The 14,848-nt window shown below is 39.3% G+C and overlaps 1 protein-coding gene across 1 annotated transcript in view; it reads right to left on the bottom strand.

The window, feature by feature from the left end:
- Window positions 1–14,375, bottom strand: part of ATOH8 (atonal bHLH transcription factor 8) — a 109,453-nt gene extending 95,078 nt beyond the window's left edge. The window contains exon 1 of the mRNA XM_044062328.1: window positions 13,472–14,375. Within this exon, the coding sequence (XP_043918263.1) occupies window positions 13,472–14,236 (765 nt within the window). The 5' untranslated portion in view covers window positions 14,237–14,375. The remainder of the gene's footprint in view (window positions 1–13,471) is intronic.
- Window positions 14,376–14,848: the final 473 nt, after the last annotated feature.

The raw sequence follows: 14,848 nt of genomic DNA, 5'->3' as shown, positions 1-14,848 counted from the left end.
ATCATCTTCACTTTTTTTAATTTGTTGCTTCTAATATAGAAACTTGTCCTTTATTATCTAGCCTGTGCCCCCAGCACATCCATTTCACTCCAGAATTATCACCATATGAAACACTGTCTAACCAACACTTCACAGTGAGAGCCTCTTCTAGCTAAAAAGTGGCATGACTTTTTTCTTGAAGGCACACTTTTACAGTATGTATCTGAGGAGCATGATTTAGTATTACTCTAATGGATTTAAATTGTAAGAATCGTGATGTCTTGACAAATATTTTAATATGGTACTTACAGGACCTTGTATATTGTTCTCTCTGGAAGTTTTATTTACCATTCCTTGTACAGAATTAACATTATGAAACATAATTCCAATTAAATATTATCACAGTTAAGCAGGTTAGGTAATAACAGGAACATGAAAGTGTTGGGGAAAAAGTAATTAAAAGTGCCAAAATTGTGACCTGTAGTGGACTACTGGTCTATTTTCAGCTATCAAAAGAAATGGTAATTGAACAGCTTTTCCGCGAACAGTAAACATTGAACGGCAATGTTCTCGTATAGGCATATCATCATAAAAAAATCACCGGAGTGTCACAGTTGGCCAGCAGCAGAGAAATAGCTCAGTATACTTTTGCCATGATTCCAAATTGCGTATTAAAATAGTATTCGGCCCACACCCAACCCAAAGAATATATGCAGAATTATTTACAGAGATCCTGTACAAACATGTAAATGGCTGCATAGAGGCTGCCACACTTACCAGATGTAAGCCCAGATCTAACACTAAAAACAAATTAGGTGAAAACCTTACTTTAACAGTGTATTTAACAAACAAAAACGTCATGGCTAAAATCAGAAAGAGCAAATACCGTAGAGACAACAACTCTGTGATTCAACTAAACAAGTGACTAGGAGGTCTAATAAAGTCCAACAAGGTCAATTACAAGGTCGGAATAGCTTACCAGGCTACAGGCAATCACAAGGCCTTCTTCAGCTATGTCAGGAATATTAAAGGCAACACTCACTCAGCAGTGTGCAGAACTAGTGGTGAATGGCACAACTGTCATTGACCACAGTGACATAGCAAATCTACTGGCTGATAAATGTAGCTCTAACTTCACAACCACTCCCCCCAAACTCCCTACCTCAAGAAATCCCTTCTAGCATATCTCCCCAAATATCAACAGGGAGCATGTCATAGTGGTGCTTGCTAAAGCCAAAAACACTACTTCAAAGGGCCCCAACAATAGCCCTGATTGCACCTAATTACCCTAAAACAAGACCTAGCAGGACCACCTGAGGCACTCTTTAACTACAGCCTCAAAACAAGTTCTGTACCAAGTGAATGGAGGGCCAAAATGGTCATCCGTCTTCATAAGGGTGGACCATCAACTGATCCTGGGAACTACAGACCCATCACACCCATCAGCCTGACAGGTCTGATTTGAAAAGTCATGGAATGAACAATTCTGGAAATGATCAACAAAGACAATGTCAACCTAAAGACATTGGACTCATACCAGTTTGGTTTTAAGGGAAGATGTTGCTTACTCAACCTGGTGGACTTCTTTAAGAGGGTCACCAAGGCTGTGGAAGGTGAAAATGGTGCATGCTACCTTCCTTAAACCTGGCCAGAGCATTCAATGCAATACCCCACTCAGGTATCATTGACCAGTTCTAAGAACTAGGTATAAATTCCTACATAACCCGCTGGAGTGTTGGCTGGATCACAGTACCCCAGGGCTCTTGGTTGGGCACATGCCTCCCTATGAAATGTCAGCACTTGAAATGCTGAGTACTGACAAGTTGAAGAAAAAAAAAACTGAAAACACAGGAGAAGAGCAAATCTTGAAAATCACTTTTCCCTTTAAACCCCCCAACCCCAAAAACGTATACATACCAACTCCAAGATTAGCATACCATGGAGAAAAGCAAATATTGTACGAAATCTCAGACTTAACGTACTTAAGTCTGTTCTTTCAACCATACAATCTCCGCATTCTGTGACTTGCTCTAGTAGGTCCCGACATTTCAAATGGTTACATGGGCCTGCTCCTGTTTGGCTTACCAAGTTTGCAGATGACTGTAAATTGGGAGTTATCATAGATTCTCCTTATGACTGCAACATCCTACAAGGAGGTCTAACACAAATGACTGGTGCCAAAGCCACATATTAAAACTCAGCAGAAAGAAATGCAAGATGGTGCCTTTAGTGAAATCATCCACACAAGCTAATAACTCCATCAATAAAACACCTCTACGACTTGACCCAACACATGGGGATCAGGGAACATACATAGACAGTAATCTGGCTGTTGACCACCATGCAGCCAAGATAGTAAGAAAATCACTCTATATCACCCAACTCATAAGCAAGAGTGTAGTATCCAGTTCCGAGGAAGTTGTAGTACCACTCTACTCAACCCTTATCAAACTCATCATTGGCTACAATGCCCCCTTTGGCATATACTTAACCAGACACTTACAACAGTTGGAACATCCTCAAACGTTCCTCACAAGGAGAATCTAGGGTATGAATACCCTGTCTTATGCAGATCGGCTTAAGACCCTATCTATGTAGTCAGTTCCCTACAGGTAACTGAGACATGATTTATACCAAACATATAAGGCATCCTCAGATCCAGCTCTGATGGAGCCTTGCACATCTGCAAAACAAATAGCACCAGAAACACAAGATCTAAAGACCTGACCTTGGCTTGCGACATAAATAGAACACGCTGGAGAGACCAGTATGTATCTCAAAGGATCCCTGCCCTTTGGAAAAAGCTCCCTGGCTACATGAAACAGAGTTTATTCCTGACCCTAATCAAAAGAAATCTTGATCATTGGATAAGAAATCAGAAATTCACCCTGGTCTGGACCCATGTCTCTGAAGGACAGAAGTCAATAGTAAGTAAATTAATCTCCAATCAACATACCCCCCCCCCCCCTCATAATCCTTGGCTACCTCTTTACTAACATACCCAACCATACAGGTGTCCAAGGACCTCAGGAACAAAGCAGGGTTGGGCTGCATGGCTAAGCTTGTAAAGACCCTGGTAATTGTTAGCCTAGTATAAACCTACGAACCTATGAACTTGTGGCTACATACAAAATGTTCTCCCTTTGGCTGCACTATTGTCATGTCTTGAGAACTTCCATGAACTTGACAGTTAACATTTTTCAGAACCATGTTAAAATGCATTTCTCAACCTCTAAATGAGGTTTCACCTTGTTTTTGAAGTCATCTTTTTCAGCAAGTGGCAACTACTGTTGCATGTATTTATAACACAGCATCATAAAATAACTGTGCAAATCTTTTCAGGGCAAAATAAGAGAAATGACACACTTTGCATCTCACATACCTGGCAAATGCAGCCGCATTACCTTTTCATTCTATGGCACCCTCTCTCTCACTTACTGTGAATTCATTGTGTTACATACACCCTTTCATGAATGACATCTATGGAATCTGACTAAGAACCCCGGTTTTGAATTCTGAGTGACAATGAAAAACAACAACTTATGAGGCAAAACATTCCCTGAAGGGGCGGGATTCAACGCCTTTGCACCTCCCCTACTAATATACTCAATTATATGGTCAGTGCACTTCAGGAAACGTGAGTTTTTCCCATTGGATAATAGAACATAGTACAGTTTGCTTTCCTCAACATTAACGGCCACATGGCTATTAACAAAATCCTACTACTTCACAAATTTGAGAGCTACTATTTGTTTACATGCAGCACAAAAGTTTGTATTTCAACCCAAGAGAAAGATTTCATTCTTGATTTTGGAAATCAGTTTCTGTTTGACACATGAAAATATTTGCTGCTTACATTCAGATACCAACATTGTGGAGTTTTAGGTTATATTCAGATTACTCACATTTTATGTGAATGTGAATGTCAGTCAAGCTGCTTTCTTAGGACCAAAGAGAGAGACAAAGAGAATGACTCGTGTGTGTGTGTGTGTGTGTGTGTGTGTGTGTGTGTGTGTGTGTGTGTGTGTGTGTGTGTGTGTGTGTGTTTGTGTGTGTGCCTGTGTATGAGTTTGTGCTTCTCAGTGCTGCCCTTACTATTTACTATACAAGCTCTGACTTGGCTCTTAATGGCCTCTAAGAGCCAAGCTAGACTCTCAAAAATCCCTGGCTTGCTCACATCTAGCTGTTACTGCTTTCCAGTCAGGACTGAACAGCTTCAGTGCTTCTTGTGTGGTATACTTGTAAATGGTTTGCTACATGTTAAAAGTAGAAAGAGTTTTTTTGTTTTGTCCTCAAATACCAGAAAAACTATTTTTGCTCCTCAAAGGGGGATGCCAAATTAGCTATCTATACTTCAGCCAACCAGGAACTGAACCAGGTAACCCCAGTGCGTGAAAGAGCAACTCATACCTCTAGACTATAGTGCTACCCATTTCCTTTCTAACAACCAAAACATGCATAACTGTAAAATGTATTTCACTGCTTTTGTGACAATTTAAGTCGGAAGCACTTCCTACATGTTAAAAAAAAAATTAAAACTTAGTTCTTCACTGCTTCCCCTTTGATTTTTTGAGGCCCGAGCTGAATTTTTATGTTCTCTGTGTACAGGCCTTTTGAGTGAATGAACTGGAATTAATGTGCTAGTTGAATCAGCTCAGATGGTCATACATCTTTAAACAGTGACAAATTTACAACCTACTAGTACTAAATATGAAATGTTATCCATGGATTACTCAGCATTCCTTGAAATATACCTGACAATTGTAGCCATTACAGTGCATGTGTGTAGATATCTTCAGCAGGGTTTTAGGAAACAGGAAAGAAAGAAAGCTGACAAACATACAATCAACAGAACTGAATAAAAGTGTGTTAAAGTCAGCATTAATAAGGATGTGCTCCAAAACCTCCATTAGTATGTTCTGTCATAGAAAAAAGTTACAGTTTTATTCAAATGTTTTTAGTACAGATGATAGAAAGTTGACATGTAGGATTTTTTTCTTGGATGCATGCTTGGTGTTAAAAGGGCAATGATGTTTTTAAGGACACAGCAGTAATACAGTGGTGTTGCTATGTACGGCATGAAATACAATGTAGTACTAAATCACTTAGCAAGAACAAATGTCAATATGAAACTGTTATGGGTGGGAATGGCAGACTTTATTTACAGTAAGATGCATGTAAATCTGAGAGTCAACACAACTTGGTACTACATAAAGCACATACTAGTGATGTACTTAATAAGGCCCTAGCATTACAAAGCACAAATTTTATAACAAGAAAATAATAACATATAAAGGCTTTGGGAGCATGGGCATTTATTAAAATGAAATGAAAGAGCAAACAAATTTTTCAAGATTATAGAACGATGTAATAAACATGGCTGTAGTACAGTGCAGTAAACACTGTTACGTATACAGCAGCACATTAACTGGAAGTATAGCAATGTTTATCTGGAAACTATACTTTGAGCTTTGTGTACAGAAATTACAACCAGAAAGGGGAAGCTTGAGAGGTTATTATTACTTGTATACTTTTTAAAAAGTATAATTTCCTAGTAATTGTTGTGGCAGGTATTAGTCTTTATAGTACTGAATTTGTGTATTTTAATATTATTTTTTTTTTATCTTTGGGGAGAAATGAAAGGAAACAGATTTGTTTTGTTATGAAAGCAGCTTCTGTTTAACTTCACCACTTCCTTTTAAGTGTGCTCTGTGGAAAGAAATTGTTTATTTAACATTTTTAAAAAGAAGTGGGGTGGGGTAATTGCTTCTTGGAATGGTGTTTGTTTCACTCAGCACCTCGTCTTCACCTTCACATGCTATATAGTATGAGGCAGGCTGGATTTATTTACAATAATGTTGTATGGTGCCACCTATAGAGGCAAATTGGCATAACAAGCTATATGCTGCAATTAGTTACAAGTCTATACACAGGTCCTGTTAATCATATTGCTAAATATATTCACTTTTTACATAAGGCATAATGGCTGGGTGTCAATCTTTGTGTAATTAATATACTCAAGATATTCTTAAGTAACCACTTATGACCTCAGAAAAGAAGCTAAAGAACACATTTCTGGTTGGATTGGAACAGTGAGATGATATCAATTCCATGCAATTAATGACAATTGTAAGATGTTACAACCTACAGACTTCATAAAATAACTGAATCCAACTTCTAAAAAATTCAGACTTCATTAACACTGATCGATTCCTGTTAGTTGGCCTCATGGTAAATGACAGACATAAAACTCAGTAGTTACAAATGCCAACAGGGAACACTTTGCAAGTGCAAACAACCATAAAACATGCAAATGAAAGTTGTTGAATGCACAAAGAGCATCACATTTATGAATGTTGGAGTGTATAAATGCTCCCCAACCAATGCCTGATATTACAAACTTCTGTTATCAGGCAACAAGGGACAGGACCTGCAAACAGTAGATAAGCAGAGGCCTGTTAATAAAGGAAGGTTGTCTGCAGGATAGCTCTGACAAGCATAATGAAACCGCTATAAGATAACAAAAGATTCCTTCCAAGCAACTACACATAATTATATATGATAAAGCTCAAGCATATACATATGAGCAAACCATATCCCCTCCTTTCTGATTCATGCTTTTCAGATGTCCTAGTGACCCATACATTGTTGGATCTTCCATTTCAGTTTCAATGCACAGACTTTCTCCACTACAGACTTGTGGCCAGCATGGAATCTAACAGCATCTTGGGGTGTTCTGCTGGTGACTGTTTCTGCCAGGGAGTTATTAATTATCTACCCTCATTTCCCTGCCTCTCCTCTGCATTTGTCTACTAAGTCTGAGGGCTACTCCCCTCTACACACCACGCCTCCCCTCAGGAACAACCTTAGACAAAAGGCCTCCTTGTCAGCACCTCAGATGCCCTGTCCACTAATTGAACCCACAGGTCAGACTTCATACCATTACGCCAGGGCATGCAAATTGGACCAAAAAAATGAAATAATTCCTTAAAACTGTGTTCTAGCTGTATGTCAGGATTCATGAAACTGTTATTACAACATCTACATAGCCATGATGGCAAACCTGAACATTTCAAAGCAGCAAACAGTGCTTTTTTTGTTTTGCATAGTTTCAGGTCATTATTGACAAGCAAGTCCTTCAAAATGTTCTTTCTTTCTTTTTTTTATTTTTGGTACCACTACAGCTGTCTGCTGTTCAGTATATCCTACAGCCCTCCCATAATCTTTCAGTCAGACATCTCTAGTATATGTCTGGCTATCCCTTCATATACCAGGGTTCATTGACAGGGCTGGCCTTTAGTCAACTGGTGCCCTAGGCAAAAGGTCTCCACAGCACCCCCCACAACACCACCAGTGCCCCCATACTGGTCTACCTGCACCATCTAAATTACTAGAAAAGCACCCCTGCTAGAGCAGCACCCTAGGTGGCCGCTTAGTTGTCCTATGCCTAAGGATGGCTATGCTCATTGAGCAACTACTTAGTGAAAGTGACCAAGAAGTGAGCAGAGATCTGGATGGCCAGGAGCAGTACCACCCTGACAGCTGAAGATGGCATTTTATACCATAAGCACTCACTCACCACCAGTCAGTGTCCTTTACATCTGTATTATCTGCCTAGACTACAGACTTTTGTTTCTACCAAGGACATGCATCCCTGAGTTAAAAAAACTCTTCACTCCTCCCAGTTAGCTACTTCACAATCTTCATACCTTCTATCACATAATTTCTGTGCCACAAACTTACAAGCTGATTATAAGATCACATAAAATACATACTGAAATGTGTAACAATTGTCATTCAAAATATGTTAACGCTGCTCACCTTGCAAAGAAAGTTATCTTCCAAGGATTTACATTCAATCAGTGCAAAGGACATGTAGTGTACTGAGTACTGGGAATGCACTCTGAATTTGGAAGGGTAACAACTCCATCAAGCACCTTTCTGATGTAAGACAAATGCTTAGCAAAGTTTTGTTAAGAACCTTTCAGCACAGTTAAACTCTAATCTTGTGCTAGAACACAACAGTTGCCACTGAAGAACAGTGCCTGAAGCATTTTGCAGGTTTAACAGTTGATATACACTTTACTGTCATGAAAAAAGGGTGGCAGCGATGTGCCTAACAGCTTTTCATCATCATCTTCTTTTGGCTGTTCCCGTTAGGGGTCGCTACAGTGGGTCATCTGTTTCCATTTCTTCCTGTCCTCTGCATCTTGCTCTGCCACATCAACCACCTGCATGTCCTCTCACACCACATCCATAAACCTTACCTTAGGCCTTCCTCTTTTCCTGTTACATGGTAGCGTCATCCTTAGCATCTTTTTCCCAATATACTCAGCATCCCTCCTCAGCACATGTCTAAACCAATGTAATCTTGTCTCTCTGGCTTTGTCTTCAAACCTTCCAACCTGGGCTGACCCTCTAATATAATTATTCCTAATCCTGTCCACCCTTGTCACACCCAGTGCAAATCTTAACATCTTTAACTCTGCCACATCCAGCTCAAACTCCTGCCTTTTTGTCAATGCCACTGTCTCCAACCCATATAACACAGCTGGTCTCACTACCCTCTTGTAGACCTTCCCTTTCACTCTTACTGGTACTCATCTGTCACAAATCACTCCTGACACTCTTCTCCACCCACCCCATCCTGCCTGTAGTCTCTTCTTCACCTCTCTTCCACACTCACCATTAGTCTGAACTATTGATCCCAAGTATTGTTCATTCATCAGACAGTTACTTAGCATTTGCCCAATGTATAAAAGCTACACTGAGTGTTTTAAAGCTTTCAGTATTTTGTGCTCTTACACTTTTTTGTAGCTAGTAGCACATGGAACAGATAAAGCATTATGATTCTCTCCAGTCATAGCTACTTATTATGTGTGGACTTGTATGCCAAGAAAGTCACGTCTCTTGCTTTGTTTCATTATGTACTCAAGGTGTATTTCTTGATCTCCATGTCCTGAACAAACAGCAAGTTGGTTATAATTAGAAACTTCATCATAATCCTCAATATTTTACTTCATAATCAAAACACAGACACAGTGTTCCAAACTTTTACCTTCCTCCTTTTTCATGTTACATTAAGATGCGTTAGCTATCTAATCATTTTCTGTAACATTAGCAATATTACAAGAAAACAAAATATTAGGCCATTTGTTATATTTGCCCATTTCAAGACTGTCCTGTTCTGTGAAAACAGGAACAGATGGTAGCACAAGGTGTGACTGTTTTATTGGACCAACCCAGGAGAGCATCTCTCCTTTTTATCTTACCAGCCTGGATGATCTCATAAGGGATGTGAACCACTATAGGGCAGTAGTGTTTCCAGTAAGAGACCAGGATGTGATGAACAGGTAAATGCTTATGGCAGGTTATATAATAACTTAGTCAATTTGTAGTGCATATCATATGATGTGTATGCTCTGATATTCAGAAAAAAAACAAAACAGTTAAGTTACAGAGTGGTGAGCAACCCGATCTTAACAACTGTTAAGCACACCCTGCGTATGTTGTTAAGTTTGGGGCTAGTGATTGGCAATAAAGTCTGCCTGTACTGATCAGCCAGTGACAGTGCAAAAGAAAACATTTGTTTCTGCCCGCTGTCCATACCCTAACATGTACCTAACTTCCTGTAAAAAATACTTCGAAAATTGCAAGAATAACAGCATGTGTTCACCTGCATAATCTGAAGGATATGTAGTCTGAAACTCAAATGTATGTCATTATTTAGTGATGTCAAGCCTCAGTGGTTTGTTCAAAAATCACACATTTTACAAGGAAAGGACCAAAAATATGAAACAATAATCTAGTCATTCTGTGAAAATCTAGATAGTAGAGAGGCATGAAAGGTGAGTTTAAATGTAACGGAGTGTGTTGCATTGCCTTTCTGACAACATCGTCTAAGTATTTTACGGCTTTCAAAGCTGGCAAAACATGTATTTTTTTTGTCTATAACTAATAGTACATGAAGCAGATAAATCTCCATGCACTACAAAGAATTACCATTGTCCCACCGATCAACTCTGTATTATGTGTTCTCAACATGGATGCCAAGATTCATCTTTCGAGCTTCGCTTTTGAGGTGAATTTCTTGCCATCCATATCTTGTAATAAGTGGATTATGATTGGCAACCCAACCAGAATCCTCTCTGTAGTGCATGGAGCACCATGATTTTGCCCCAAATCAGAAAAAAGAGAAGCCTCTTACACACATCTGTAGCGTGTGACCAACCATAACAGCACTTTCCCCTTAAGCTCCGTTACAGTCAGGTATAACGGAGCGGATAATCCTTCACTCTCAATGGTCCCTAAATATCTTTTCACATAAATTTACAGACACTAGTCTGTAAGTAACTTATTTAAATTAAGCAAGTATTCAAAAGCTGTCTCTGATTTTTTTTCCTTACTTGCTGCCTATGCGATAGCACTCTCTAAGTGCTTTGCTGGCTTTCAAAGCCAGTTAAATACTTTGACTTTATTTTTTTGGGGGGGGGGGGGTAATACATGGAGTTAATAAAACTCCATGGACTACAATGAGTTATGAACGAGTTTCACAACGTGGATGCCAAGATTCTCCTCTCAAGCTTCTCTCAAGGTGAATTTCTCTGCATCCATGTCTGGAACACGTAACAATGTGGTTACAACCAGAGGCCCAAATATAACCCTCTGTGTTCATATCTGTGTGACAAATAAGAAATACCTCTGAATTGTCCCTAATTTTCAGGAAGGTCCCCCTGATTTTGGATCAAATTTTAGCTCTGTCTCTCTTAATCCCTTATAAAACTAGTGACTTTTGAAGAAAATATGGTGAATTGCACTTAATAAATGACAGTAATTAAAATCATAAACTTCTTTTCTTTAGAAAATGTACATTAATTTTGATTCTTATTCAGTCAATGTCTTGAATTAGTATTAGTTGTATCCTACAACTGTTGTTTATTATTTCTGGATTTGTCCCTGATAGACAGCAGCACAATTAACTGTTGATCACGACCGGCCTTTGGACAATTGGTGCCTTAGGCAAAAGGGCTCCAGACCCCCCCCCCCCCCCACACACACACACACAAAATCCAATGCTCCCATCCTGGTCTGCCTTCACAGTCCAGATTACTTTTTCTTAATTTTTCTCACAGTTTGCCTTACTCTTCAGTTTTTCCTGTATTCATTCAACACATTTTAAAGAAATAATTTCTTTACTACAAACTAAACAAATACATATTGGAAAAGTGCCCCTGCTTGAGTGGTGCCTTAGGCAGCTGCCTAGTTGGCTTATGCCTAAGGCCAGCTAAGATGTTGAGGGTAGGCTAGTCAATCATGTTTGACCATTTTGATGACTAAAACTTTATGCACCCTCACACAATAGGGCAGATTGCCAAAGAAAACATATGATGCAAAAGAAGATATTTGTTGTGCAAAAGGAGCAGAAATGTAAAAAGGTGATACTGGGCTTGACCAAAAAAGGTGGTTTCTAAAACTGTATTGGGAGTACTCATAGTTTCAGATGTGAAGGCTTGCAACATTATACAAGTGAATGGGTGACAAATTCCTTAATAAATCAGGCCCAGAATTTAAAACTGTTTCAGCAAAGCAGGGGGGTTTAATATACATTTTCTAAAGTAAAAGAACTCTATAACTCTAATTATTGTCATTATTTATTAAATGTAGTTATTTCTCCAACCAGTTTTAAGAATAATTATGAGGGTCGCATGGACATCCCTGAAAATCAGGGGGCAGTTGAGAGGTATATATCTTTGCTAAAGTTATACCATGATATATCATCTATATATATATATATATATATATATATATATATATATATATATATATATATATATATATTATTTTAAAATGAATAGGAGGAGTGATCTGTTTTCATTTGCTTTTTCATTCCAGTGTTTGAAATAATCTTTAAATAAAAACATCACAGATTGATTTTAAGTAGCCGAATACACAATGATTACGTTGTGTAATCTTTTGGTATTGCGCTCTTGTTTTGACGATGGGGGGTGCAAGGTGGCGCAGTGGTTTGCGCTGCTGCTCCGCTGCGCTTGATTCCACACCGGCCACAGCTGTCAACCTTCCATCTCCAAAACGTGGAACAGTACCTCTCACAAAAACGGAACACAATGACAACATATGGAAGCTAACTGCATGACTAACAGCTGTTTCTTCGAGGCTACAAAATGTTATTTTGATGAATTAGTATAAGTTAACATTATTTATCATGGATGCTTGTTTAAAAAATCTTAACAATGAATGTGTGACGAACTCAACGTGGAACATTGGAGACTCGATATGAGGAACGTTCCTCATAATGCGGTATAGCTGAGGGGGAGGGAGGGATGCTTGGTTCTCCAGATTATTTCTCGGCTAGGATGCCCTCTGCGCAGAGCTTCTATATGGTCTGTGCATCCGTGTGGAGTCCTACTAGATGTCCTGCTGTCTTCTCACGTCCCAAAAGGAGGTATATTTGTGGTCCTCAAAGTTGCCTACACCAGGTCATGAGTACGTTCGCAACCGACTGGCATCATTTGCAGGATTAGCTTCGCGTCCTCGTGCCCTCTGAGTGCCAGGGTAGGCTCCGGTGCCCCTCGACCCTTTAAATATGCCAAATGGCCGGTTAGGGAATGAATGACACGATATATGTCCTCATTTCGGTGCTCTTAAGCATCAGCCCTTTAACAGCCCTGTTTACAAATTACAGATAATGCGGCATGTTAGCTCTTTTGATCTTACTTTTTTAGTGACAATACTTTAATGAAAAGACTAATTTGCCATAGTTGTCAGACAAACCTGTACTCTTGACATTCCACCATGCACTAAAGTAATTTAGTTTTGAAAATAATAAAAGAAAGCACTATGTGATCTAGACTATAAAGGCATTCGGACTACCTATCATAGTTCAGAGCTAACTCTAAATTATTATTTTGATGCAGTTTTGCAGGAAAGGTGACCTACCAATATGTTAATGGGTTTTATAAGAATTATATAACAAAATGCAAACTTTTATAGACAAACGCCGTTTCCACTTAGCATTTGTTTAAGCTGCATTTCCAAGCCTTTCGTTGTTTTTCTGTTACAGCAGTACCATTAAGAAATGTGTAAGGCAGATAGAAGTGAGTTGCTAAATGTGCATGTTACAGTGCAGCGCACCAAGGGTGATTAAATCAGAGGGATTCAGTTCACATGAAATGAGGTCAACTCAGGGCAAGTGTCAGCTTCTGTTACCTGCAGTACTCGTGTTGTAAACCCACGCTTGCCTCTAATAAAGGCACACATCTACATCTGAGAAAGGCTGAGAACACATTCCTAGTAAGCAATTGTACTCCAGCACGTGAAAGATTAAATATAAACTTTACGGTCAGAAAACAATTTGTCCAAATTAACATGATACAAAAAGGTGATGCTAATAATGGATCTCAGGCTGTGATATATATATAACAAGTACGGAACAAACGCTCACTGCAGGTAAGGTGCAAGAGCATGTCATTACCTGTTTCCTTAAAGCTTCAAACGCTGCACTGATGGTATGCACACGGGTGCGTTCTCTTGCATTTGCAAGCAGCCTCCTTGTCTGCTGGATAGCTTTGATCTCGGAGGAGACGCCAGATCCTTCACCTGGCCGTTTCCTAGGTGATGAAGTGGCATCACTACTGTTACTGCTGTAACATGCATGTGAAACTGAAGAATATGAGCTGTCTGACGGACGCTGACATAACACTATCCTAGACTGTAAACTCTGTTCTGCAGTTGTATGGGTGTCCAACATGGATGTGTGGGATTCTCTTAAATATTTATCTTTACATTGTGCAACATTGTGAACTGGCAGTCCAGCTGTCATTGGGGTTAATACTCCAAATCTGGTGTCAGTAACTTCGGCAGTTCCTCTTCTTGCTTCAGTGCGATCGCAAGTTAAGCCACTAGAGACTGTGGTTCTTCCTTGCAATCTGTCATGCAGAGTTTCATTTCTTTCAGTAAATCTTGCGAATACCAGTTCACTGACCTTGGGACCACTTCTGAAACTTTTGAGTCCATACCCTTGCTTTGGGATCTCCTTATTTCGTCTTTTAAGTTTCTTTATTCCATTAAGTCCCCTTTCTTTGTAGAGGATGTTCCACTGTTCATGTGCTAAAACTTGAGGGTTCTTCATTGTGGGATGTTGCTGGTCAGAATGTGGAAGTCTGTAAGACACATGTATTCTGTACAGCGCGCGGTACGGTAACACAATTGGAAGAAGCCGCGTGCGGTTCTCAGACATTCAAAGTGCCATCTGAACTCCCAGCTGCATTGCCAACATTTTTTGTGAAGGCTCCCAGAGAACCATCTGTGTTTGTTTAGCCTCAGCTTACACAGAAGCCCCTGTTGGTGAGTTCAGTCAACACGCCGCCTGTTAGAGGGAGACTGACTGCCTCCCACAGCCAAAGACTTCCCAGTTTGAAAGCACTACAAACTTAAATTCCTTTAAAGGGGTATGATTCATTAGAAGGAAAGACAAATAAAATACTGTCTGTTTTGCTAACATTTTGAATAATGTATGCTTTCTACAAAAGTTCATTTGAATTAGCTTATAAATATTATTTGTATACTATATTAAATGTACATATCTGGATGCCTTTTTAGTACACTGTTTGTTCTGATATTGTTGTATTCTTATCTAGTTGTTATTTTAACTTCAATTGTTGTATCCCATCTATTTGCCAGGCTGACCCTGAAAATGGTCCACATGAATCAGTGCCCTATCCCAGCTAACAAATATAATACATAATGCATGCATGCATACATAAATACATGCATACACCTAAGCAGATATTTTAGAGAGTTTCACTGTTCCTTTCTAATCATTAGGAAAGTAACAGCAGCAGTTTTCACA

The sequence above is a fragment of the Protopterus annectens genome, chromosome 2.part1 (assembly GCF_019279795.1).
Source record: "Protopterus annectens isolate FY-2018-M chromosome 2.part1, PAN1.0, whole genome shotgun sequence".
NCBI lineage: Eukaryota > Metazoa > Chordata > Ceratodontiformes > Protopteridae > Protopterus > Protopterus annectens.
Note: the sequence above shows the minus strand (reverse complement) of the source record. Positions and strands in the feature narration are given on the sequence as shown.